Source organism: Mobula hypostoma, chromosome 25 (assembly GCF_963921235.1).
Source record: "Mobula hypostoma chromosome 25, sMobHyp1.1, whole genome shotgun sequence".
In the NCBI taxonomy this organism is placed as follows: domain Eukaryota; kingdom Metazoa; phylum Chordata; class Chondrichthyes; order Myliobatiformes; family Myliobatidae; genus Mobula; species Mobula hypostoma.
In genome coordinates, this window is record NC_086121.1 from 44,931,538 (window position 1) to 44,959,070 (window position 27,533).

The 27,533-nt window shown below is 42.7% G+C and overlaps 1 protein-coding gene across 4 annotated transcripts in view; it reads right to left on the reverse strand.

The window, feature by feature from the left end:
* Positions 1-27,533, reverse strand: part of hspg2 (heparan sulfate proteoglycan 2) — a 546,546-nt gene that overhangs the window by 63,066 nt on the left and 455,947 nt on the right. For all 4 annotated transcript variants that reach the window (XM_063033469.1, XM_063033470.1, XM_063033468.1 and 1 more), the window contains 6 exons: positions 25,565-25,662; positions 17,191-17,457; positions 13,415-13,527; positions 11,128-11,275; positions 10,182-10,292; positions 1,909-1,993 (listed from right to left, as the gene is read on the reverse strand). In XM_063033469.1, the coding sequence (XP_062889539.1) occupies positions 1,909-1,993; positions 10,182-10,292; positions 11,128-11,275; positions 13,415-13,527; positions 17,191-17,457; positions 25,565-25,662 (822 nt within the window). The remainder of the gene's footprint in view (positions 1-1,908; positions 1,994-10,181; positions 10,293-11,127; positions 11,276-13,414; positions 13,528-17,190; positions 17,458-25,564; positions 25,663-27,533) is intronic.

Sequence of the window (27,533 nt, forward strand, 5' to 3'; positions counted from 1 at the left end):
AGCCTTCAGACACCACCCTCATAACTCCAGCTGAAACACAGCTCCATCATTACAGATTATGGCCAGGACCCAAACAATCCTTTCAAGTGAAGCAGAGGCCTACAAGACTTCTTCCAATCTCTACTGCATTGCATTCAATGCTCACAATGAAATCTTCTCTTCAGCAAATTGAGTGGCCACTTTAAAAAACACAAGTGTGAACCTGAGCTTCTGGTTGTTTGCCGTGCATTGTTACAGCTATGCCCATGGAAACCCGAGGATCAACACCAGTCTTCTGCCTTTCAGACTCAAGATCCAATTCTCTAACATTAGGTAACTTGCTCTTTCTTTGGTAACTCACTTTGTACGAAAACTGGCTGCTTCTAGCTGTCATTTGTCTGCGATATTGGCTCCATCTGTGATATTCTGTTATTCCCCATAAGTCTGCCCTGCTGGGAATGTCCCACAATCCTGTGATTAGTAACACAAACACAGACAAAGCATAACCTGCTTCTTATCCAGTTGGTCTTGTCCTATCATAGATGTTTCCTTTGTCCTACCGTTCATCCACCACTTTCTCTGCAGCTGAAAACTGTTTTCCCTTTTCTCCAACAGAGGTGAAGAGGCCTGACCTGAACCATTAATTCTATTTCTCTTTTCACATGATGCTGCCCGACTTTGAGTGTTTCAAACACTTTCCGTTTTTTACTTCAGGAATCCATTATTGCAGCTTTTTAAAAATTTTGTTCTAAACATTTTTTCTCCCTACCACCAGCACACATCAGCTACACTGTAATTTGCACTGATTCTTTGATCAGACTGTTCCGACCGCACCTCTCAAATCTGCAGCCTCTGCACACAAGGGCAGCAAATGCATGGGAGGGAACAGCTTCTACAGACTCCCCTCCTATTCACACAGCACCATGACTTTGAAACATGGTAATCTAACATTTCAAATCGTTTATGGTCACTGGGTTGAAAATACCTGCATTTCCTCCCCACAGCACTTTAGATGCATCATTGCCACCAGGACTGCAGTGATTCAAAGGCAGCAGATCCCCACACCTTCTCAAGGTCAATCACAAACGGGAAATAAATGATCACTTAGCTAGTGACTTAGCTTAGCTCGTGCCTTGTAAGGCATGAAAATACCCGATGCAGGCCTCTCATGGTCTGAGTCGATGTTCTCTCCCTCCCTAGCTAGTGACATAGAAACCCTCAAAACTTATTTAAATAGTAATGGAGCTAACTTCGAACTCTCTGAAGGAACGGGGAGAAAACTTTGGGGTCTTCAAATCAAATCAGAAAAAACATCAGCTGAGTACTAAGAAGGGTCCTAATGAAGGGTCTCAGCCCCAAAACGTTGACTGTTTACTCTTTGCCTGACCCCAAAACGTCGACTGTTTACTCTTTGCCTGACCCCAAAACCTTGATTGTTTACTCTTTGCCTGACCCCAAAATGTTGACTGTTTACTCTTTGCCTGACCCCAAAACCTTGATTGTTTATTCTTTGCCTGACCCCAAAACGTTGACTGTTTACTCTTTGCCTGACCCCAAAACCTTGATTGTTTACTCTTTGCCTGACCTCAAAACGTCGACTGTTTACTCTTTGCCTGACCCCAAAACGTCGACATTTTACTCTTTGCCTGACCCCAAAACGTTGACTGTTTACTCTTTGCCTGACCTGCTGAAGTTTTGTATGTAAGCTGAATCTGTAGCTCCGCTTCGCCTCACACTGATGAACTGGCACCTTCACTGTATTCATGAACATTAAGAGGATTTCTGAACCATTGGCTGCCTTCAGCATTGATGGATACCCATGTGTGGCAGAAGGCAGCAACCTTACAAATCTGTTCATCACTCTACCCAAGGTTTTGAACATTCAAAATGTTTTACGGACATCACAATGTAACAAAGCTCCTTCCTCACCTGAATTCAGGTCTGCCTCCCACTAATGCAAAAGAGATGAAATCTGCTCCAGCTGTCTTCTTTTGCCCATTGTATATGATCATACCTGCAATGCAAAGAATGTGAGGAATCAATGGAAAAGTGACTTCCAGTTTTATTACAAGTCCAAGAACATTCAAAAAGCATGGGTTGCATGTTTACAGCCTCCCTCAAGCCAATGACAATTTTCTGTTAATTTGAGATCGTAGAATCCAACTGAGCAGAGCTGACCAAAGCTGAGCTAGTTCTGGAAAGAACTGCTCAATTAGCCCACTTTCCTGGTTTAAGGGAAGCTTAGCCTTTATCATCTGGATATTATAAGGAATGTCAGAATAGGAGATCAATTGGCTCTTAAGCCCGTCCCACCAATCCATGAGACCACTTTATTGCTTATCCACTGCAATTTAGTTGAGTACTTGACAAGTTAGTCTGCTTTAATGGTAGCATCTCACCCCAGGCATGGATCCATAATTTAAAGTAGATGCTGCACTGGTGAATATTTTTAGTAATTTTAAACAATAATTACATGCACTTCTAACATAAAGCTCATGTTAACAAAAGCAATGAGCAGGCCTTGCAGAGATGCAGCACAAACTCACCAGAGTACAATAGGAGAGCTTGGAAATAGAGGTGGGAAAAGACAGAGAAATACAAAGGGACAGTGAGAAAAAATGAATAGACGAGTTACAGATTTACAGCCTCCTACACCTCCATCAAAGATTGCAATTATATACAGTGCCTTTTATATACAGTATTTAGCCTCCAACTCTTTGTTCCTGTAAATGAGTATTACAACCAGGGATTTTGATCAATTTAACTGAGAATTTTTATTTGTGAATCACATACTCCTTTTTTCACAGTAGAGCCCAAAAAGGAATAATTGTAAAGCATGAAAAACTAAGATATCAAAAACTCAAATGTCAGCAGATCCAAAGGATTCCTGACAGAGACTAGCAGGTTTTCATCCAGGATTTCTCTGTATTTAGCAGTGTTCATCTTCTCATTACTCTTGATCAGATTTCATGTCCCTGAAAAGCATTCCCATAGCATGACGCTACCACACCATATTTTACAGTAGAGATGGTGTTACCTGGCTGATGTGCAGTATTAGATTTATGCCACATATATACCACCTGATGTTGAGGCCAAAAATTTCAACTTTAGTCTCATCCAACCACAAAACCTTCTTCCACATCTTACAGTATCTTCTAAGTGACATTCTGCAAAGTCTTGATGGGCAAGGATATGTTATTTTAAGCCAGGGCTTTTTACTTGACGCTCTTCCATAACTACCCCTTTTGTGCAAGGGCTTAGAGATTGTTGAGCCATGAATTTCATCTCCAGTTGCAGCCTCTGACTTCTGCAGCTCAGAGTGATCGCTAGCCTCTCTTACAGGTGACATTCTTCTCCAGTGACTAAGTTAAGAGGTCAGCCTGACCTAGGCAGTGAGGCTGTGGTTTCATATTTTTCCCACTTTTACATGATGGACTGCATTGAGCACCAAGGTATGTTCAGTGCCTTTGAGATGGTCTTGCCCCCTTCCCAAGACTTGTGCTTCTCAATCATCATTCCCCTGACTTGTCTTGAATGCTGTTTTGTCTTCATTTTGGTTTGGTCTGTTGAAAATCTACTGCACTGTTGGACCTTACAGAGAGAGGGAGTGTTTATTCTTAAAAATTCACTGAAAACAGGTGATCCTCCACTTTTTTACATCAACAATTTGGGTAAGTTGATAAGGTACTATGCAATATTGCAGCTGAGGAAAGTTAGCGTAGTAATTACAAAGAGGATGAATGCTTTTTCAGCCTCACAATTTTGGTTTTAATTTTTAGTAAATTGATGACGTGTTTCAGAATTATTTCCTTTTGATTTGACATGATGCACAATGTTTTGTAGATTAACTTGAAAAATCCTACTTCAATATATTTTGAATTCAGAAGATGTGGCAGTACAATGGGAAGATAGTTGTGAGGACTGAATACTTTTTCAAGGCACTGTACATCCAGATGACGACTAGGTGGTGATAAATCAGCAATGGTTGGTTGCAAGTGAAGGCACTCTGCCTGACCTGTTTTACGCTCTCACAGGACGTAAGCATGTCCAACAAAGCCACGTCTACCTCCATTACAATAAAGTGACTGGCAATGTGGTTCTGTCTCATGTGGAGGGGAGCTCCTGGTTCCATTCTCGTTCTATGTGGTACAGATCGTGGGTTTGGAAGTTGCTAATGGAAAGCATGGCAAGCTGACTCAGTGCTTATTCTGCTTACATGCTTCTCAAAAAGTACGAAGTGAATGTTCATAGTGGTGGAAGGGGTGACAATCAGATTTGGCCTGGATAACGTTTAACACCTTGAGTGCTTTCTAACTGCACTCGGACTGGAAAATGGAGAGGATTACATCACACTCCTAATTTGACACTCTCAAGTGTGGAAAAGATTTTGGGACTCAGGAGGTGACTCACTCAATAAAGAACACCCAAACTGTGAGCTTCTACTGTGGTAGTCACAGTGCACAGGTGATTGCTCCTTTAAATTACCAGTTGACAGTGACCACCGACCCTCCCCCAGGATGTCTTGGGCAGGGATCTCAAAACAATGACAAGGAGAAGTGGTTAAATTCTTTTGACGAAATTTGTGCGACTTCCAATGTTTGTAAATTGGATGTTGCTCATATTTAACAGTCCAGAACATTGTCCAGGTCCGACTGCACAGCAAATTGACATGGTTTATTATCTGAGGAGTTGTACAAGGAATTGCATGTTATGGAATCATCAGCAAACATCCTGTTTCTGTGGTGCGAAGAGTTGATCATTGAAACAGTTTAAATAATATGGAATGCTGCTTTGAAGAACTCCTGAAAGATGGGGACAGAGGTGATTGGTATCCAAAGGCCACAATCATTTGCTTTGGCTCTCAGTACAATTCCAGGAACTGGAGAACCTATCCCATCCCCCAACCCATTGAATTCAAATTTACAAGAGTTTGCAATGCCACACTTGGTCAAAAATTATCTTGATATCAGAGTCACCTCTTCTGTCCACAGTTAATCCAATACTGAGGTCTGTGAACAGGTGACTGTAGTGAAGATTAAATACAGCATCGGTTGCAAGCTGGTGAGAAAGTGCCGTTGCTGTCATCTCCATCATGCTGGGGTTATGGGAAGTGTTGTTTTCATTATCATCTGTAAGTAATTCATAGCTGGGCAAGGTTGCATGTCAGTGTGTAGATGGCAGTATTGTAACTGGAACAGATTGAGGAAAGTCAGAGTGAGATCCAGGATAATTAATCTCCACTGTCACAAAGGGGCCTTAGCTTTTGCTGTATACACTCTCTAGTTGATTATTGACCTTGTGTGTACCAGATTTATGGAAGTCTACATTTTATTATGGCAGTGACCACAGGAAGACACCAAGTTGGATCACCAGATTGGCATCTCTGAAGGCTGCAAAGTAGTCAGCCTCATTTTTTGTATTCATCAGCTGTGTTCTGCCATCACTGAAGACACAGAGACGTTCACCCTTCTTCTCCGATTTGTCATTTAAAGGTTCACTACCTCACGGCATGTTCGGAGTCAGAATCAGATTCATTATCACTGGCTCATATGGCGAGAAATTTGTTGTTTTGCAGCAGTAGTACAAAGTCAAAATTACTAAAAATTACAAAACTAATAAATAGTGCAAAACAAAAAGGAATAATCAGGACCATTCAGAATTCTGACGGTGGAGGAGAAGGAGCTGTTCCTGAACCACTGAGTGTGGGTCTTCAGGTTCCCACATCTCCACCCTGATGGTAGGAACGAGAAGAGGGCACTTCGGACGGTGATGAATATTAGTACCTCGGGGTGAGGCATTTGGTATTGCAGTGGTCACGGACTTTGGCAATTAGCTTGCAGGCATTTCATCACCAGTCCAGGTGACATCCTCAGTGCGCAGTTGGTGGAGGGGGCATTTCCCGAATGGCAAGGGTCCTTAATGATGGATGCCACCTTTCTGAGGCATCGCTTCTTGAGATTCCTTGATGGTGGGGAGGGCTGTGCTCATGATGGGGGGGCCCTTTTGCAGCCCCCTGCTGTCCTGTACATAGAAGCCCCCACACCAAGCTGTGATACAACCAGTCAGAATGCTCTACCATGTTGATTGCATGTGGCAAGACTGTAAAACATCAACCTGACCCATTGTGGATAGGTAAACAACAGGAATTCTGCAGATGCTGGAAATTCAAGCAACACACATAAAAGTTGCTGGTGAACGCAGCAGGCCAGGCAGCATCTCTAGGAAGAGGTGCAGTCGACGTTTCAGGCCGAAACCCTTCGTCAGGACTAACTGAAGGAAGAGTGAGTAAGGGATTTGAAAGTTGGAGGGGGAGGGGGAGATCCAAAATGATAGGAGAAGACAGGAGGGGGAGGGATAGAGCCAAGAGCTGGACAGGTGATTGGCAAAAGGGATACGAGAGGATCATGGGACAGGAGGTCCGGGAAGAAAGACAAGGGTGGGGGGACCCAGAGGATGGACAAGAGGTATATTCAGAGGGACAGAGGGAGAAAAAGGAGAGTGAGAGAAAGAATGTGTGTATAAAAATAAGTAACAGATGGGGTACGAGGGGGAGGTGGGGCATTAGCGGAAGTTAGAGAAGTCGATGTTCATGCCATCAGGTTGGAGGCTACCCAGACGGAATATAAGGTGTTGTTCCTCCAACCTGAGTGTGGCTTCATCTTTACAGTAGAGGAGGCCGTGGATAGACATGTCAGAATGGGAATGGGATGTGGAATTAAAATGTTAAATAGGTGTTCTCTTTACAACATAGTCCTGCAAAGTGGCTTCTCCTGCTGGTCTTCTCACAAGCTGGAGGGGATCTGATTTATCAGCTGGAGGAGAATGGCAAGTGACAATCAGAGAAGGCTTCACAGCCTCTCTTTGGCCTGATAGGTGACCATGGGTCTCAGGTCACTCTCACCTGGTAACGTATCTTCTAGTTGCCATCTCTGGTGGTCTTGGTATGAGATAGGACGCATGCAGGGATCATTACAGAGGAGCCTAGAAATTGGTTTGAACAGGTGGATTTTTGAATCTTGCAAATAAGTTACTCAAGTGTATCTCAACTGAAGCTTGTTAACAATGCGTAACGACTGTCATTCTCAAGGATGAAGTTCCAGAAGAGGTCATCAAAGAAGCAGCTGCACGTCGCCATGAAGATGTCGGGGGACTGAGATGACTTGTTTTATAGACAATTTTTCTTCTTGGGAGCCGGATCTGTGGTAGCCCAATTCGCAATGTTACAGTTCAATTATTCTGCATTGTTATTGTTTTACCTTGTTTATCCCAACACACTGTGTAATGAGTTGATTTGCATGAACAACGTCCATGACAAGCTTTTCACTGTACATGATAATAATAAACTATTTCCAACTCCATCCATAGGACTGAGCAGACTACATTCATTAAAGGGAAAAAGTAGCTTTGGGCCAATTCACTGACTATATACCCCCATGTGTGAAGTGGAGGGGTACTGTCAAAGGGCAGATCTCATAGTCTCTTCTTCCTTCTCCTACAGAATGTGGGCCCCCTTAGGGACTGGAGAATTCCTCCACTAACTCTTGGTGATTTTCCTGATACAGATGTTGAGAAAAGTAAATTCTCTGTAAATGGATCAAACATCACAAGGACTACAACTAAGAAAGCAACATTGTGTCATGGGCCACAACTCGGCAATTACTGGTGACGCGTTTACAACTGCTTGGAACCACAACTCACTACAATACAACTTCACTTCACTCTGATGACTTGAAACCGGGGAATTAGTCCATCTTATGTACTAAATTTAACAAAATTTCAGGCAATTTCTATCAATCAACAAAATTCTGATGATGTGCAGCAAAGTATTTTTGACGGTGGTAACACAAAGACTGTCTGAGGGGTAAATGGGGTAAGGTACCTGGCAAGGTGGGCAGTCTGCCTGGCAGCGACCATTACAAAACAGAGTCACAAGACTTAGGACTGACACCTACAAGTATTCTCCCAATGCACAAAATGCTGGAGGAACTTACAGGCCAGGCAGCATCCATGGAAAAAAGTACAGTCGACGTTTTGTGCCGAGACCCTTCTGCAGGACTGCATAGATGCTGCCTGGCCTGCTGAGTTCCTCCAGCGTTTTGTGTGTGTTGCTTGGATTTCCAGCATCTGTAGATCTTAATTCCCCGGTTTCTCTCTCCCTCCTTTTTTTAAAAAGTGGGGTTACATTAGCCACCCTCCAATCCTCTGGACTAGTTCCTGAGGATTGGAGGGTGGCTAATGTAACCCCACTTTTTAAAAAAGGAGGGAGAGAGAAACCGGGGAATTATAGACCGGTTAGCCTAACGTCGGTGGTGGGGAAACTGCTGGAGTCAGTTATCAAAGATGTGATAACAGCACATTTGGAAAGCGGTGAAATCATCGGACAAAGTCAGCATGGATTTGTGAAAGGAAAATCATGTCTGACGAATCTCATAGAATTTTTTGAGGATGTAACTAGTAGAGTGGATAGGGGAGAACCAGTGGATGTGGTATATTTGGATTTTCAGAAGGCTTTTGACAAGGTCCCACACAGGAGATTAGTGTGCAAACTTAAAGAACACGGTATTGGGGGTAAGGTATTGGTGTGGATGGAGAATTGGTTAGCAGACAGGAAGCAAAGAGTGGGAATAAACGGGACCTTTTCAGAATGGCAGGCGGTGACTAGTGGGGTACCGCAAGGCTCAGTGCTGGGACCCCAGTTGTTTACAATACATATTAATGACTTGGATGAGGGAATTAAATGCAGCATCTCCAAGTTTGCGGATGACACAAAGCTGGGTGGCAGTGTTAGCTGTGAGGAGGATGCTAAGAGGATGCAGAGTGACTTGGATAGGTTGGGTGAGTGGGCAAATTCATGGCAGATGAAATTTAATGTGGATAAATGTGAAGTTATCCACTTTGGTGGCAAAAATAGGAAAACAGATTATTATCTGAATGGTGGCCGATTAGGAAAAGGGGAGGTGCAACGAGATCTGGGTGTCATTATACACCAGTCATTGAAAGTGGGCATGCAGGTACAGCAGGCGGTGAAAAAGGCGAATGGTATGCTGGCACTTATAGCGAGAGGATTCGAGTACAGGAGCAGGGAGGTACTACTGCAGTTGTACAAGGCCTTGGTGAGTATTGTGTGCAGTTCTGGTCCCCTAATCTGAGGAAAGACAAAGAGGGAGTACAAAGAAGGTTCACCAGATTGATTCCTGGGATGGCAGGACTTTCATATGAAGAAAGACTGGATGAACTGGGCTTGTACTCGTTGGAATTTAGAAGATTGAGGGGGGATCTGATTGAAACGTATAAAATCCTAAAGGGATTGGACAGGCTAGATGCAGGAAGGTTGTTCCCGATGTTGGGGAAGTCCAGAACAAGGGGTCACAGTTTGAGGATAAAGGGGAAGCCTTTTAGGACCGAGATTAGGAAAAACTTCTTCACACAGAGAGTGGTGAATCTGTGGAATTCTCTGCCACAGGAAACAGTTGAGGCCAGTTCATTGGCTATATTTAAGAGGGAGTTAGATATGGCCCTTGTGGCTACGGGGATTAGGGGGTATGGAGGGAAGGCTGGGGCGGGGTTCTGAGTTGGATGATCAGCCATGATCATAATAAATGGCGGTGCAGGCTCGAAGGGCCGAATGGCCTACTCCTGCACCTATTTTCTATGTTTCTATGTTTCTCTTATTCTCCTCCATTTTGCTTGATACTGAAAGAATAATCACTGGTTATATCACTGAGTGAGCTCGATGGTCTGGTGGATGAGAAAGGAGTTATCCTCAATATCCAGGTCCATACCTATCTCTCAATCACTGCCTATAAAGAACGATGATCTGCTCACCAATTTCACTGAAATTGTAGCAACAGAGCATCAACTCACCATGATACAAGACCAGCAACTGATGAGAAGTACTATCCACTCCACAGTCTCCAGCACTTACTTTTCAAAAGGTCTGGTGCTGGTCGATTCTACAGTGAGTGATGTTTTCTCACCGAAGTACAAGCATATTCAGTGGGCTGGAAATGAGCCATTGCACAGGAAACGTTCACATGGTTGACTGTGGTATCAGTGGGGTTACAGTCTTCCATTCCTTCACTGACCAGATCGCACAAGAACATGTCAGCTAGCTGAGGTGAAATGAATTTTGTTACCTACACTTCATTCAGAGCTTTCAAAATACTTTTGGAGAAAACGGTGGTGGGGTAGAAAACTCTTACCATCAGCTGCATCCGGACGGAATGTTATTTTGATTTCAAACTCATGGTAGGCATCTTTTATGGTAGGCACAGCAATGTAGGAATGTCGCGTGAAGTATGGGATCTTGCGTTCTGTAATAACAGGAAGAAGGTACTGAAGTTTGGTGAAAAAAAAAACACCCTTAATATCCAACACTTAAACCTCTGTATCACCTCCAGGTCAGATCATCTCCATTCAATTTTTAACCTAGATACTGCAGGCTGACATTTCAGGGCAGTACTGGATGGAACTAGACTGCCAGAGTCTTTAGAAGATCCACCACACTATCCTCCCCAGCAGATGAGAAGATAGGAGAGTTCTAGGTGACACTCACCTCTCAACTCATACTGATATAACAGGAATCTGATTTTTAATGCTATTGGTGCCTGTTGGATCTCACTATATGCAGGCTGCGGTGGATTCTTTCGACACAGCATTGAAAGCTCTCCACAGGTACTTCACTGTTGGACCTCACTTGTGAGCATGTGGAGGATGAGGAAGTTGCCAAAACACCATGTCATACAGGCCTGTTAAACTGTGACACAGGGAAACTCATCCTCACATAGAGTAAATCCCATTGTTTATTTATTCCATATCAGGTTGTGGACATCCCCAACAAGACCAGCTACCATCGCCCATCCTTCACAGCCCTGGTTCATTAGCTAGTTCAGCCATTTCAGGGCACAGTTGAGGTGGACCAGCAGTCGCAGATGGTGAAGACGGCAGATCTCCTTCCCTGCAGAACCCCAGCTGCACTTTCAGACATATTCCTACTCACTAGATTTTTATTCCAGGTTTAATTATTTGATTTAAATCTCCAGCTGCCAAGGTGTGATTTCAACGTATGCCCCCAAATCAATTGTCCAATCATCTGATTGACAGCGCAGTCAAACAAACAGATAAAGTGCAGCAGGTGTTCTGTTGTACCTCGCACTTTCAGCATTGCGTAGGCTGTCTCAGTTCCTTGTTCATTAGTGGCTGTGCAGACATACGTTCCAGTATGTTCAGAGCCAGCAGAAGGTATGGTCAACACGTTATTCTCAACGTAAGCCCCAGGGGGGAGGTCTCCCTCCAGCTGAAAGTAATCACAAACATATTAGAACAGGGTGAAGACCTCCAAACAGGACAAACCTACCAAACCATCTCATTTCAAGCTGGATCAGACACACATTTTAAGGTAGTGTTGCTTATCCTGAGTAGCAATATATCCAAGAAGCGTGGCTTCATCCCAGCCTTACCTGCAAGTTTATGTGGAAGAAACCAGATATAGAATGTGGTTTTTAAACCACATTCTGTTATGGAAAGATTAAATATATTCAGGTGACATTATCAATATCAACAAAGACCTTCAGTGGAAAATACCAAAATAATTTAGCCACAATCCTAATTGAAAACATCCTGGTAATGTAGTGATGCCCTGCTGAGATAGCTTCATTTGTCTGTATATTATCATCCATAAACTTAAGACCATAAGATATAGAATCAGAAGTAGGCCATTCCGCCCATCAAGTCTGCTCCGCCATTCAATCATGGGCTGACCTAATTCTTCCAGTCATCTCAACCCCCTGCCTTCTCCCCATACCCTTTGATGCCTGGCTAATCAAGAACCTATCTAACTCTCTCTTAAATGCACCCAATGACTTGGCCTCCACATTGCTCATGGCAACAACTTCCACAGATTTAGCAACCTCTGACTAAAGTAATTTCTCCACATCTCTGTTCTAAATGGTATCCTTCAATCCTGAAGTCGTGCCCTCTTGTCCTAGACTCCCCTACCATGGGAAATAAGTTTGCCATATCTAATCTGTTCAGGCCTTATAACATTCGAATGTTTCTATGAGATCCCCCCTCATTCTCCTGAACTCCAGGGAATACAGCCCAAGAACTGCCAGACGTTCCTCATATGGTAACCCTTTCATTCTTGGAATCATTCTCGTGAATCTTCTCTGAACCCTCTCCAGTGTCAGTATATCCTTTCTAAGGAGTCCAAAACTGCACACAATACCCCAAGTGTGGTCTCACAAGTACCTTATAAAGCTTCAACATCTCATCCCTGCTCTGATATCCTATACCTCTTGAAATTAATGCCAACATTGCATTCGCCTTCTTCACAACCGACTCAACCTGGAGATTAACCTTTAGGGTATCCTGCACAAGCACTCCCAAGTCTCTTTGCATCTCTGTATTTTGAATTCTCTCCCCATCTAGGTAGTAGTCTGCCCATTTATTTCTTCCACCAAAGTGCATGACCATACACTTTCCAACATTGTGTTTCATTTGCCACTTCTTTGCCCATTCTCCTACACTATCTAAGTCTCTTTGCAGGTTCACTGTATCAGTTGTCGGAGCACTGGGAGAAAGTGCTTGGCCTATCATTAATAATATCAATGAATAATCATGGCAAAGACTTGGGCCTCTAGTAAAGATTCAGATTAATTTATTTATCACATTGTCAGTAAAAACATAGAGAGAAATATGTCATTTGTGTTAATAACCACCACAAATTAAGAATGCACTGTGGGCAGCCCACAAGTGTTGGCACACAGTTGACCATGGGGCAGCACGGTAGTGTAGTGGTTAACACAATGCTTTACAGTACAGGTGAACTGGACCGAGGGGCGAGGGGAGCAAGGGGAGGGGGGCAAGGGGAAGGGGCAGCGAGGGGAGAGAGGAGTGGCGAGGGGGGCGGCGAGGGACAGGGGCGAGTACAGAGGCCTGTAGACTGGTTGGCAAGACAGTAGTAGTAAGAATGGATAGAGTCAACACAGATCTAGGAAAAGGGAAATAGAGTTTAATAAGCTTGTTAATTTCTTGAAGCTGTAACTAGCAGAATAGAAAGGGAGAACCAATTGGTTTGATGTGCTTATGCCAGCTGGTTTTGGTTAAGTGCTACACAAGGGGTTACAGAACAAAGTCAGATGGCATGGTATTTGTGGGACTGGACTGAGGAATGAAGACACAGAGACAGAATGAAAGGGCCATCTTCTGGGGGGGGGGGCGTGGGGAGGCTGTGAACTGTGCTGGGTTGGGGGGCGGGTGGTGCAGGAGCAATGCTGGAGCCCGAGGTGTTTAGGGTCTATCTCAAAAATTTGGATGAGGGAATCGAACTTCACCTGACTTGGTGTTCGCCTTAATTACAACGGGATTTGAAGAGAAGAGTGGAAATCTCTGTCTAGAATAATATTGATAGGGAATGATATGAAACAATAAGTACCTTACTCCAGGTCACCTCTGGTACTGGGAAGCCCGAGGCTAGACAAGGGAAAACAGCCGTGGATCCGATGGCAACTTCTTTCAGTTCTGGGTGAGGGGCAATCATGGGAACGGCTATAAAAGCAGGGAAGTTGTTATTAACTTTATAACCCATAAACCAAATCTTTATACACATTCCTTGAAACATTGTACACATGTACTTTAAAAATACATACTAAATTGAATAATAATTTAGAGGAACATAGAAATGAAATCTTAGTCAGGCTGTTGCAGTAATCAGGAACAAATGAAAGTTTGAGACTGGCTTAGTTTAAGATTTATTCATATTTGTTCTTGGGATGCAGCCAATGTTAGTAAATTCACATTTCATGCCCATTTCCTGATCTCCCAAAGGGCATTAACAATCAAACAAATGACAGAGAACTGGAAACAAGTCACATCTGGAAATAATAGTATTGCTGAATCACATCTGGGAATTTTCTTGGAACCATGCCTTTTCTCAGAATTCCAGGATGCAGTGCCCCAGTGGACTGGACAAAAAACCTAGAGAGTTCAAATCCCACCAAGTCAAGATTTGAAAGTGAATTCAGGAAATCTGCCAAGTTAGTGCAAAAACAGCACAGATCAGGGTGTACTTGAGTTAATAAAAGATGAAGGTGGGATGGCATCGATGAAAGTAAAGACTAGATGCTAAAAACCCAACTCTTCATATTTACGAAGCAGTTTGAAAAAAAATTCAAGTTCAGGATTAGAATTAGGTTTAATATCACTGGTATATGTTAGACCATAAGACATAGGAGCAGAATTAGGCCATGCTCCACCATTCCATCGTGGCTGATCCCGGATCCCACACAACCCTATACACCTGCCTTCTCGCATATCCTTTGATGCCCTGACTGATCAGGAAACAATCAACTTCTGCCTTAAAGATACCCACAGGTTTGGCCTTAACCACAGTCTCTGACAGAACATTCCACAGATTCACCACTCTCTGGCTAAAAAAATTCCTCCTTACCTATGTTCCAAAAAGTCATCCCTCAATTCTGACGCTGTGCCCTCTAGTTCTGAATATCTCCCACCATAGGAAATGACCTCTCCAATCCCACCCTATCTAGCCTTTTCAACATTCGGTAGGTTTCAATGAGATCCCCCTGCATTCGTCTAAATTCCAGTGGGTACAGGCCCAAAGCAGTGAAATGCTCCTCATATGTTAACCCCACTCATTTCCAGAATCATCCTTGTGATCCTCCTCTGAACTTTTACCAACGACAATACATCCTTTCTGAGATAAAGGCCCAAAACTGTTGACAATATTCTAAGAGCGGCCTGACTAGTGTCTTATAAAGCCTCAGCATTATCTTCTTGCTTTCATATTCTATTCCCCTTGAAATAAATGCCAACATTGCACTTGCCTTCTTTACCACAGACCCAACCTGTAAATTAACCTTCAGGGAGACTTGCACGAGGACTTAAGTCCCAATGTACCTCTGATGTTTGAAACTTCTCCCCATTTAGATAATAGTCTTCACTATTGTTCCTTTTATCAAAATGCATTATCATTCATTTCCCAACACTGTATTCTATCTGCCACTTTTTTGCCCATTCTTCCAGTTTGTCTAAGTCTTGCTGCAAATCGTATTGCTTCCTCAGCACTACCTAACCCTCCACCTATCTTCGTATCATCCACAAATCCATCAATTCCATTATCTAAATCACTGACAAATATGTGAAAAGTAGTCGTCCCAATATTGACCCCTGAGGAACACCACTAGTCACTGGCAGCCAACCAGGAAAGGCCCCTTTTATTCCCACTTGCTGCCTCCTGCCTATCAGCCATTCCGCTATCCATGCCAGTGTATTTCCTATAACACCATAGGACTTTATCTTGTTAAGCAGCCTCGTGTGAGGCACCTTATCAAATGTCTCCTGAAAATCAAAGTAAATGATATCCACTGCCTCTCCTTTGTCCACCCTACTTGTTACTTCCTCGAAGAACTCTAACAGGTTTGTCAGACAAAATTTCCCTTTACAGAAACCGTGCTGACCTTGACTTATTTTATCATTAGTTTCCAAGTACCCTGAAACCTCATCATTTATAACAGACTCCAACACTTTCCCAACCACTGAGGTTAGGCTAACTTGGTGTTTCATTTCCTTTCTTTTGCCTTCCTCCCTTCTTAAAGAGTGAAGTGACATTTGCAATCTTCCAGTCCTCTGGAACCATGCCAGAGTCAAGTGATCATGACTAATGCATCCGTTATTTCTTCAGCAACTTCTCTCAGGGCTCTGGGATGTAGTCCATTTGGCCCAGGTGACTTATCCACCTTAAGGCCTTTGAGTTTGCCTCACACTTTTTCCTTTGCAATAGTAATTACTCACTTATGCTCCCTAACACTCACGGATCTCTGGCACACTGCTAGTGTTTACCACAGTGAAGACTGATGCAAAGTACCCATTAAATTCATCTGCCATTTCTTTGTCCCCCATTATTATCTCACCAGCATCATTTTCCAGTGGTCCAATATCAACTCTTACCTCCCTTTTACTCCTTATATAACTGAAAAACCTTTTAGTATGCTACTTTATATTATTGACTAGATTGCCTTCATATTTCATCTTTTCCCTTCTTACAGCTTTTTTAGTTGCTTTTTGTTTTGCATTTTAAAAGCTTCCCAGTCATCCAACTTCCCACTCACTTTTTCTACCTTAAGCAGCCTCATGTGAGGCTCGCTCTTTGGCTTTTATGCAGTCCTTAACTTCCCTTGTCAGCCATGGTTGCCTACACCTGCCATTTGAGAACTTCTTCCTCTGTGGGACATATCTGTCCCAGCAGCTTCAGTCACCTTTGCTCTGCTGTCATCCCTGCCAGTATCCTCCTCTAATCTACCTGGGCAAGCTCTTCTCTCTTGCGTCTGTAATTCTCTTTATTCATTTGTGATACTGATACATCTGACTTATCTTTCTCCCTCTCAAATTTAAGTATGAATTCAATCATATTATGATCACTGTCTCCTAAGAGTTCCTTTACATTAAGCTCCCTGATAAGATCTAGGTTATCAACACAACACCCAAACTAAAACAGTCTTTCTCCAAGTAGACTCAAACACAAGCTGCTCTAAAAAGCCATCTTGTAGGCAGTCAACAACACACACAAAATGCTGGAGGAACTCAGCAGGCCAGGCAGCATCTATGGAAAAGAGACAACAGACGATGTCTCAGCTTGAAACATCAGCTCTTTACTCTTTTCCTGGCCTGCTGTGATCCTCCAGCATTTTATGTGTATGTTTCCTGCGATGAGGGTGTTGTCCATTGAGGAAAGATTGAGTCAGATAGAGCTACACACTCTGGAGTTTCAAGGACCAAGTGACAGTCTTGTTGAAACATATGCCAGGAGATTACTTCCTCTGGTTGGAATGCTGAGACCCAGGTACACAGACCCAGAAGAACATAGAGGTTAGATGCTTACTGATGAGATGAAGGGGAATTCAAAAGGTGACAAGTCTTTGTAATTCTCTGCCTCAAAGAACTATGAATTGATTATATTCAATCAGTATTCAATAACGTCACGGGCATCCAGTAAGTGAAATTTTAATTAGAAAGATAGCTTGGAAAGTCAAAGATTAACCACAATTTTATTGAATGGCGAATAGCTTCACAGGACCATATGGGCCTTGTTCGCTCCTGTTTGCTACTTCGTTATGAGGCCAAATGGCCTGCTTCAGTAGTGTTCATTCCATTTAATGCAACACACTCTAGAACAATACAGGCTTCACTTACTCTGTACATACAGAACCACCTCAGACTGGACAGATCCCACATCATTGGTGGCTGTACACCTGTAACGTCCAGCATCAGATTCCTTCACGTACTCAATTTTCAGCATTCCATTCCGAATAAGGACTTCAGGCGACATTGTTCCCTCCACCTTACTCCACCGGACGAAAGGCTGGGGATCTCCGATTGCTTGGCATTCGAATTCCACTGAGCCACCAACCATTACCATCTGCATGGATGTTCTTACGTTTATCATGACAATGGGTAGAGCTGAAAATGATCAGGGGAAAGGTTATTTTTATTCCAAAAACCTGTAAGGCCTGTATATAACTCCCAACAGGGTCTTTTACCTTTGCAGTTCCTTACCTCTATCCACAATGATTCAAAATCTTCGAATCCTATGTCACCTCTTTCTAACGATTTGGTTTCATTTTTTTTCCCAACAAAGCCACACCACTCCCTCTGCCTACCTGCCCATCCTTGGACATTCGGCTCTCAACTATGATCTTCTTTCAGCCATGAATTAGTGATGCCCATGACATCATACCTGCCAATCTGTAACTGTGCTACAAGATCATCTACCTTATTCTGTATGCTGCATGCACTGGAATAAAAAACCTTCAGTCCTGTATTCATCACCCGTCTGACAGTACGGAGGCACTAGCCTCAGCACCAAGGATATCTTCGAAAGGTGATGCCTCAAGACGGCGACATCCATCATAAAGGACCCTCACCATACAGCCTCTTCTCATTACTACCATCAGGGAGGAGGTACAGGAGCCTAAAGATGTACACTCAACATTTTAGGAACTGCTTCTTCCCTCTGCCGTCAGATTTCTGAATTCCCCATAAAATCTTTTAACTCCATCTCACTGTTTTGCTTTCCGTTTGTACTGGTTTTTTTAATATATATTATTGTAACCCAAAGTATTTTTATGCATTGTACTGCACTGTTGCCGCAAAATAGCAAACTCATGACAGGTTTCCGTAATAATAAATCTGAAGGCAGTGGTGGAGTGAGGGTGCCCAAGAAAGCAGAGTAGTAGGAAAACATGTAGTAGGAGGAGTTAGCACAGGTCCTTCGGCCAGGAATTGGATCTGTAAGAAATGTTTGCATGTTCTCAAAGTTTGCTGTTTCCTCCCACATCTCACTGATGTGCTGGTTTGCCTGTTACCTGGCCACTATAAATTACTCTGAGTGGCAGGGTGAATGGCTAAATCAGGTGAGAGCTGATGGGAATAAGGGGAGAACAGGTTACAGGAAGAATCAGTTGTGGTGCAGGATGAGGGATGATAGCTGGATAGATTAGATGGCTTCCTTCTACATTGCAAGGAATTAAATTTTGCCACCCAGGTGCCAGGATCAGGGACATCTCGGATCAGGTCTACAACATTCTAAAGGGGGAAGGGTGAGCAGCTGCAGTCGTGGTACATATTCGTACCAAAGACGTAGGTCAGAAAAGGATGGAAGTCCTCAAGAAAGAATATCGTGAGTTAAGTAGAAAGCCAAAAAGCAGAACCTACAGGTAGTAACCTCCGGATTGCAACTTGTGCCACACGCCAGTGAGGTAAGAATAGGATGATTTTGCAGATGAATTCGTGGCTCAGATATTGGTGCAGGTTGGGTGATGGTTTCAGATTTCTGGATCACTGGGATCTCTTCTGGGGAAGGTATAACCTGTACAAAAAGGATGGGTTACACCTTAACTCAAGGGGGAGCAATATCCTTGTGGGCAAGTTTTCTAGAGCTGTTGGGGAGGGTATAAACTAACTTGGCAGGAGGATAGGAACCGGGGTAATAAGGTTAAGGATGGTATAGAACTAGATGCAATGTGTAGTGAGAGTGTGAGGAAGGACAGATAGATAATAGGGCAAACCTAAAGTCAGGGGATGAGTTAAAGTGTGACAGGGTGCCAAAATCAAAAAGGGTGATGAATACATGATTGAAGTTGTTATATTTGAATGTACACACTGTATGGAATACAGGAGACGATCTTGCAGCACAGTTCGAGATTGGCAGGTATGATGTTGTGGGCATCACTGAGTCATGGCTGAGAAAAGATGATTGTTGGGAGCTCAACATGCATATTGCATCGAAAGGACAGACAGGTGAACAGAGGGGATGGCATGGCTCTGTTGGTAAATAATTAAATCAAATTCTTAGAAAGAGTTGAACATAGGATTGGTAGAATAATTGTGGGTAGAGTTAAGAAACTGCAAGGTTTAAAAGGCCCTGACGGAAGTTATACACCAGCCCCCAAAGAGTAGCCAGAATGTAGGATACAAATTACAAAGGGAGATAGAAAAGGCATGTGAAAAAAAGGGCAATGTTATGATGGTCAGGGGGATTTCAATATGCAGGTCGACTGGGAAAATCAGGTTGGCGCTGAATACCATGAGAAGGAATATGTAAAATGCTTACAAAATGGCTTTTTAGAGCAGCTTGTGGTTGAGCCCACTAAAAGAAATGCAATTCTTGATTGTGTGTTGTGTAATCAACCAGATTTGATTAGGGAGCTGAAGGTAAAGGAACCCTCAGGGTCCAGTGATCATAATATACTGTAGCATTCAGCTCGCAGATTGAGAAGGAAAAGTAAAGGCAGATGTATGAGTATTAGAGTAGATTAAATGGAAATACAGAGGCATGAGAGAGGAGCTGAAAAAAGCTGATTGGAAGGGGAAACTAGCTGGGATGACAGCAGAACAGCAATGGCTGGAGTTTGAGGGAAAAATTCGGAAGGCATAGTATAAATACAGTTGCATGAAAAAGTTTGTGAACCCATTGCAACTACCTGTTTCTCTGTTTTAGTTAATCATAAAATGTGGTCTGATCTTCATCTGAGTCATGATAATAGACAAACACAATCTGCCTAAACTAATAACACACAAAACAATTGTACTTTTCATGTCTTTATTGAGCACATTCACAGGAAAAAGTATGCTAATCCTTGTATTAAAAACTAGTCAAACTTCTTTAGCAGCAGTAACCTCTGGCTGTTGATCAGATTTTCAAATGGCGAGGAGGAATTTTAGACCATTCTTCCATACAAAACTGCTTCAGTTCATCAATATTTCTGGGTTACCTTGCATGAACAACCCTCTTCATGTCCTGCCACAGCATCTCAATTAGGTTAAAGTCTGGAGTCTGACTGGGCTATTCCAAAGCACAAATTTTCTTTCTTTTAAACCAAGCTTCAGGTGATGGACCGCTACCCTGACATTCTCCTGTAAAATGGTTTGATACAATTTTGAATTTATTGTTCCCTCAACAATTGCAAGCTGTCCAGGCCCTGAGGCAGCAAAGCAGTCCCAAACCAGGATGCTCCTTCCACCATGCTACACTGTTGGAATGAGGTTTTGTTGTTGGTGTGCAGTGCCCTTTTTCCTCCAAACATAGCAATATGAATTTCTGCCAAAAAGTTCAACTTTTGTCTCATCTGTCCATAGGACGTTGTCCCAGAAGCATTGTGGAACATCCAGATGGTCTTTTGCAAACTTGAGATGTGCAGCAGTGCTTTTTTTGGAGAGCAGTGACTTCCTCTGTGATGTCCTTCCTTGAACACCATTCTTGTTCAGTGTTTTTCTTTTAGCAGACACATGAACAGAGACTTCAGCAAGTTCTAGAGATTTCTGCAAGTCTTTTGCTGTTTCCTGTGGGTTATTTTTCACCTCCTTCAGCACTGCACGTTGCGCACTTGGTGTGATCTTTGCATGACGTCCACTCCTAGGGAGAACAGCAACAGTACTGAATTTTCTCCATTTGTAGACGATTTCTCTTACTGTGGACTGATGAACTCAGGTCTTTAGAAATGCTTTTGCAGCCTTTTCTAGCTTCATGCATCTCTACAATTCTTCTTCTTCTAAGGTCCTCTGAAAGTTGTTTTGATCAAGGCATGGTGCACATAAACAGATCCTGTTTGAGAAGAGCTGGATCTGTCAGTAACCTGACTTTGTGTGTCATTTTTTAATATATATATAGGGAAGAGCACCTCTACAATCCACACCTCCAATCTCATCCCATTGATTGGAACACCTGACTCCAAATAGCTTTTGTAGAAGGCATTACCTCAGAGGTTCACATACTTCTTTGAATTCTTTGAACCTAGACTGTGATTATTTAAATGGTGTATTCAGTATTGACGAGAAGTAGTACAATTGATTGTGTGTTATTGGTTTAGGCAGATTGTGTTTGTCTATTATTGTGACTTTGATGAAGATCAGACCACACTTTGTAAGTAATTAATGCAGAAAACTAGGTAACTGCAAATGGTTCTCTTAACTTTTTCTTGTAACTGTACACTCCAAAGAAGAGGATATATCTTAAAGCAGTGGTCCCCAACCACTGGGCCGCGCGGAAACGATATGATTTGACGATACGAGTCAGCTACACCTTTCCTCATTCCCTGTCACGCACTGTTGAACTTGAACACCTCCCCCGCCCCCGTCAGTCAGTCCACAAGAATATCGTCAATATTAAACCGGTTCACGGTGAGCAAAAGGTTGGGGACCCCGTCTTAAAGGGATGATAATGCATCCAAAAGGGATTATAATGCATCCATGGCTGACAAGTCAAAAGCAGCGTAAGAGCAAAAGAGGGAGCATATAATAAAGCAAAGATTAGTGGGAAGTTAGAGGATTGGGAAGCTTTTCAAAACAGAAGGAAACTAAAAAAGCCCGAACGAGAAAAAAAAAGAAATATGAAGGTAAGCTAGCCACTAATATGAAAGAAAATACCAAAAGATTTTTCAGACATATAAAGAGTAAAAGAAAGGCGAGAGGGGCTATTGGACTGCTGGAAAATATTGCTGGACAAGTAGCAATGGGGGACAAGGAAACGACAGATGAACTTGATAAGTATTTTGCAACAGTCTTCACTATAGAAGACACCAGCAATATGCCAGAAATTCAAGAGTTATCAGTGGACAAAAGTGGATGTAGTTGTTTTTACTAAGGAAAATGTACTTGGGAAGTTAAAAGGACTAAAGGTAGATAAGTTACCTGGACCAGGTAGACTGCACCCCAGGGTTCTGAAAGAGGTGGCGAAGAAACTGTGGAGACAGGAGTGATCTTTCAAGAATCACTAGATTCTTTAATGGTTCTGGAGGACTGGAAAACTCCAAATGCCTCTTTAGGAAGGGAGGAAGGCAGAAGAAAGAAATTATAGACCACTTAGTCTGACTTCAGTGGTTGATTAAGTTGTTGGAGTTCAGTATTAAAAATGAGGTATTTGGAGGCACATGATAAAATAGGTGAAATTCAGCATGGTTTTCTCAAGGGGAAATCCTGTCTGACAAATTTGTTGGAAATTTTCAAGGAAATAACAGGCAGTATAGACAAAGGAGAGTCAGCGGATGTTGTTTACTTGGATTTTCAGAGGCCTTTGACATGGCGTTGCACATGAAGCTGCTTAACAAGATGAGCCCAAGGTTTTATAGGAAAGATACTAGCATGGATTGGTTGACTGGCAGGAGGCAAAGAATGGGAATAAAGAAGGCCTTTTCAGGTTGGCTGCCGGTAACTCGTGGTGCTTTACAGGGGTTGGCACTGGGTCTGCTTCTTTTTATGTTGTATGCCAGTGATTTGGATGATGGAATTGATGGTTTTGTGGCCATGTTTGCAGATGATACAAAGATAGATGATACAAAGGCAGGTAGTGTCGAGGAAGCAGAGAGTTTTCAGAAGGACTTAGACAAATTCAGAGAATGAGCAAAGAAGTGACAGATGGAATATAGTGCAGGGAAATGTATGGTCTTGCACTTTGGGAGGAGGAATAAAGACAAAAATCATTTTCTAAACAGGTAGGAAATTTAAAAATTAGAGTTTTAAAGGGACCTGGGAGGCCTCATGCAGGATTCCCTAAAGGCTAACTTGCAGGTTGAGTTGGTGGTGAGGAAAACAAATGCAATTTTATCATTCATTTTGAGAGGATTAGAACATAAAAGCAAGGATACAATGCTGGGGCTTTATAAGGCGTAAGCCAGAGCCGTTTTGGGCCCCTTATATTAAAAAAGATGTGCTAGCATTGGGCAGGGTCCAGAGAAGGTTCACAAGAATTATTCTGGGTTAACGTATGAGGAGTGTTTGATGACTCTGGTCTTGTACTTGCTGGAGTTTAATAGAATGAAGGGTGACCTCAATGAAACCCATTGAATATTGAAGGGCCTACCTAGACAGAGTGGATCTGGAGGGAATGTTTCTCGTGGGGTAGTCTTGGACCACAGGACACAGCCTCAGAATAGAAGGTTGCCCATTTATAACAGAGATGAGGATAACTTCATTAACCAGAGGGTAGTATACCTGTGGAATTCACTGCCATAGAAGGAAGTGGAGGCCAAGTCACTGGGTATATTTAAAGTGGAGGTTGAAAGGTTCTTCAATTATGGGAAGCAGGCAAGGGAACAGGGGTGAGAGGAATAATAAATTGGCCACGGTAGAATGACACAGCAGACTCGATGGGCCAAAATGCCTAATTCTGTTCCTATGTCTTATGATTTTAGAGAGATAGACAGGTAATATCAGGCCAAGTTTGAAATTAAGGACAACTATTTTACTCTGAAGCAATGTATGTGAGCGTGAGTAGAGAGTGAATGGGAAGTGTAAGTTGCAACAACACCTGCAGCTTAGGCAGTGTGATACATGGCAGATTGTCCATTCAGATTGGCAGGACCGAAGGTAATGAGGCCAGGGAGGTGGGCTCAAGCAGAAGATGAGCTAAAGGGAAGGTGGTTGGTTAATACTACAAAGTTGAAAGAGGTAGTAATGCTCCAGGAGCCCATTGCTGGAAGCTCATCTCGGTGTTGGACACAACTCTAAGTCTGTATGAGCTTTGATCTCGTACAAGACAATGGATGGAGGAGAGGAAAGCAACACACATCAAAGTTGCTGGTGAACGCAGCAGGCCAGGCAGCATCTCTAGGAAGAGGTACAGTCGACGTTTCGGGCTGAGACCCTTCGTCAGGACTAACTGAAGGAAGAGCTAGTAGATGGAGGAGAGGTCCTGACTGGTGATTAAAAATTAGATCAGAAAGCACGAGGTATCAATGTAGCAATGAAACATCCCCAGAACATGCACCATTATCAGTTCAGAATGAATGAAGTCTATCGACAGATTATGCCTCTCCAATCCTCATTCTGCTCATACAACAGATGGAGTGTTGTCGATACACGTACCACTTCAAGACATTGAGGACTACAGCAAAAACCCATAAGGTAAGCTGTAGATGCCTAATGCACCGGTTCTCTAACAAGCACAATTAGTTGACCATCTTCCCGCTCTGTCACCACCTTCAGCTGGTTCCCACTTCTCCAGTATTCTCTATACACCTTGAAACTGCCTTGTTTTCTTCATTCTCCAGCTCCATCGTACAGCATCCTCTCAAACTCCCATACCCCATTTCTCAGAAATCCTGATGAGTTGATATCTGACTCATTGGGCAATGTATCACATAGACTCTTTAAAGTCACAGACCACAGGTTCTTGTGTACTTTTAAACCTTGTTTTTCACACTCATCAGGTACACTTGATGACTTGTTATCCTAGTGTGTAACATCACTTAAAAAATTATAATGGCATATTTGGGCATTAAAAATCTGAGAAATCAGCCAGTTCTGCATTACTAAAATCCCAAGGGTGCTGGATTAGTGGATTTTCACACACATTTGTTGGTCACTATGTTATTGCTTATCTTGGGGTGAATGTAATACATTTTACTTCGATGAAGAAAGAATCTATGGTTATTCTCTTTGGAGCAGAGGATGATGAGAGGTGATATGATAGAGGTGGAAAAGTTATAAGGAGCCTACATAGAGTGGACAGCCAGCACCTTTTCCCCAGGGCACCAATGGCTAATACCTGATGATATCCTTGCAAGAAGAGTGGAGGAAAGTTTAGGGGAGATAGCAGAGGTAGGGATTTTTCCACAGAGTGTGGTAGTTGCTTGGAACACACAGGGTTGGTGGTGGTACTATTGCATGTTCTGTGTTCTAAATTGATCAATGCCAAGCGTGGCCTGACATCAAGTTGTTATCAGTGGAATCTCATGTGTGTTCATCAACAGGAACTTCTCTTCTAATTTTCCTCATATTAAATAGTGCTTTTCTGGCAGAGGCATTGTGAAACTGTCCAGTAGGCAATCTGTCACATCCAAATGCCTAACATAGCTTTCAGGCACATTCAGGCTAGAGAGAACTGAGATAAATATAATGTATAAAAGACTAAAAAAAAACAAATGCTGCAAGTCTCAAAGAAAAATGAGAAACTCCAGGAAATACTCAGTAGGTCGGGCAGCATCTGTGGAAATGAACATCTTAGGTTGATGACAGCTCATCAAAACAAAATACAGCACCTCTTCTGGTGAATAAATTTTCTCAGACATACCTTGGATGACCAGTTTGGCACTGTCCTGTGCCCGTCCAAACTGGTTAGATGCTCTGCAGATGTAAACTCCTTCATTTCCTTCTTGTATGTTGTGAATTCTGAAAGAAGACCAACAATGGAATTTGATGTCAGAAACTTGCTATTTCCAAGTGAAATGTGTATGTGCAAAGCATAAGGCAATGACAACCTTTTATTACTCTGTTTTGATCATGAGTTGATTGCTACCCAACAGAAAAATTAACATGGTTGAAGAATGGTGTGGCCCTCCATACTATTATTTCCTGGTTAACTCACACTCAAATGTTAGTGCTAGTAACTCAGATGGAAAGAAGGAAAAAGCATATTCATATTATGCCTTTCTTTGCTTCAGTGTGTCCCAATGATTTCACAAGCAAGAAAGTATTTTAAAGTTATAGCGCATCCGTTTATTTCCTCATAGCAAGACTGAAGTTAGCAATGACAAATGACCAGAGAACCTATTGTTTACTTGTGCCTGAGGGATGAACATTGGCTTTCACTGAGGATCACATTTGGAGCAACGCCATCTCTTAGAGTTGTCTTGGATACCACTGAGAATTCACTTTTATTGTTATATATGTTAAAGGAAAGGAAATCATAGTAAATCTTCATTGGCCACTGACTCGACATATCCAGTTCTGGGCACCGCAATTCAGAATGTAAGGAACGGAAGCCTGACTATTCCAGATGGCCCCCTTGAGCCTGATCCACCATTCAATGAGGTCATTAATGATCCATTCTTGAACTCAGCACCCTTTCCTCTTCTCTCCCCACCTTGTTGAGAGCCTTTCAGTTTAGATTCATAATTAGATAAACTGATACTTTATTGATCCCAAAGGAAATCACCCGTGTTACAGTAGCATTAGTTTTAGAAAAATAAAAATGCACTAAGATGCTTACCTGAGCTAGTCACATTTGCCTGTGATCCCTCAAAACCAGGGGTTCCAAACCTGGTGTCCACGAACCCTTGCTTAATGGTATTGGCCATTGGCATAAAAAAACGTTAGAACCCCTGCTCTAAACCTTTGCGATCTAAGCACCTGTCCAAATAGCTTTTAAATGTTGTAAATGCTCCCACCTCTACTACTTCCTTTGGCAGCTTGTTCCAAATATTCGCCACCCCATCTGAAAAGCTTGCCCTTCAGATAGATCCCCATTAAACATTTCTCCCCTGATGTTAAACCTATGCCATTCTAGTTTCAGACTCCCCTAGCCTGAGCCTCATGACTATCCTATCTGTGCCCCTCATAATCTTATAAACCGCTATCAGGTCACTCCTCAGCCTCCTGCACTCCAGGGTCTTGGCCTGTCCAGTCTCTCATTATAACTCAAGCCCTTCAGTCCAGACAACATCCCTGCAAATCTTTTTAGCACTCTTTCTGGCTTAATTACATCGTTCCTACGGAGCGGAGACCAAACCACACACACCACTCCAAGTTTTGTCAGGCTGCATCTAGCGTATATTCAGTAACTCTGCCCCCACAACTCTTTGTTGTAGGGAAAGCCAAAGAGTTAAGAGTGTCAGAGCAGAAAAGCCTCCTCACCTCCTTCTTAAATGCACAAATTCTGGCTCTGAAAGTCTGTCCCAAGTTGTAGATATCCCTGCTGGGGAATATCCTCTCAGCAGACTCTGCCAATCCCTCTTAGAATTCTTCTGTTTCAGCAACAAAACCTTTTACTGTTCTAACCTCAATGGCGACAACTCAGACCTAGAGAGAATGTCAAAGGCTTGTAGGAGTAAAGAGAAAGTTAAAGGTCGGGATCAGGGAATTAAGTGGAGAAATAGGGTAAGATTGAATTGTCTTTAAAGAAAAAGGATTAAATTGAGATTACAGATAGGTACTAAGCAACGAGATGTTATGAATGCATAGAGAGACAGAGATGGCTTCCAGTGGCAGGAAGATAATAGTGACTTTAATAGATTAAGCTAAAATGATCTGAAATGTCTTGC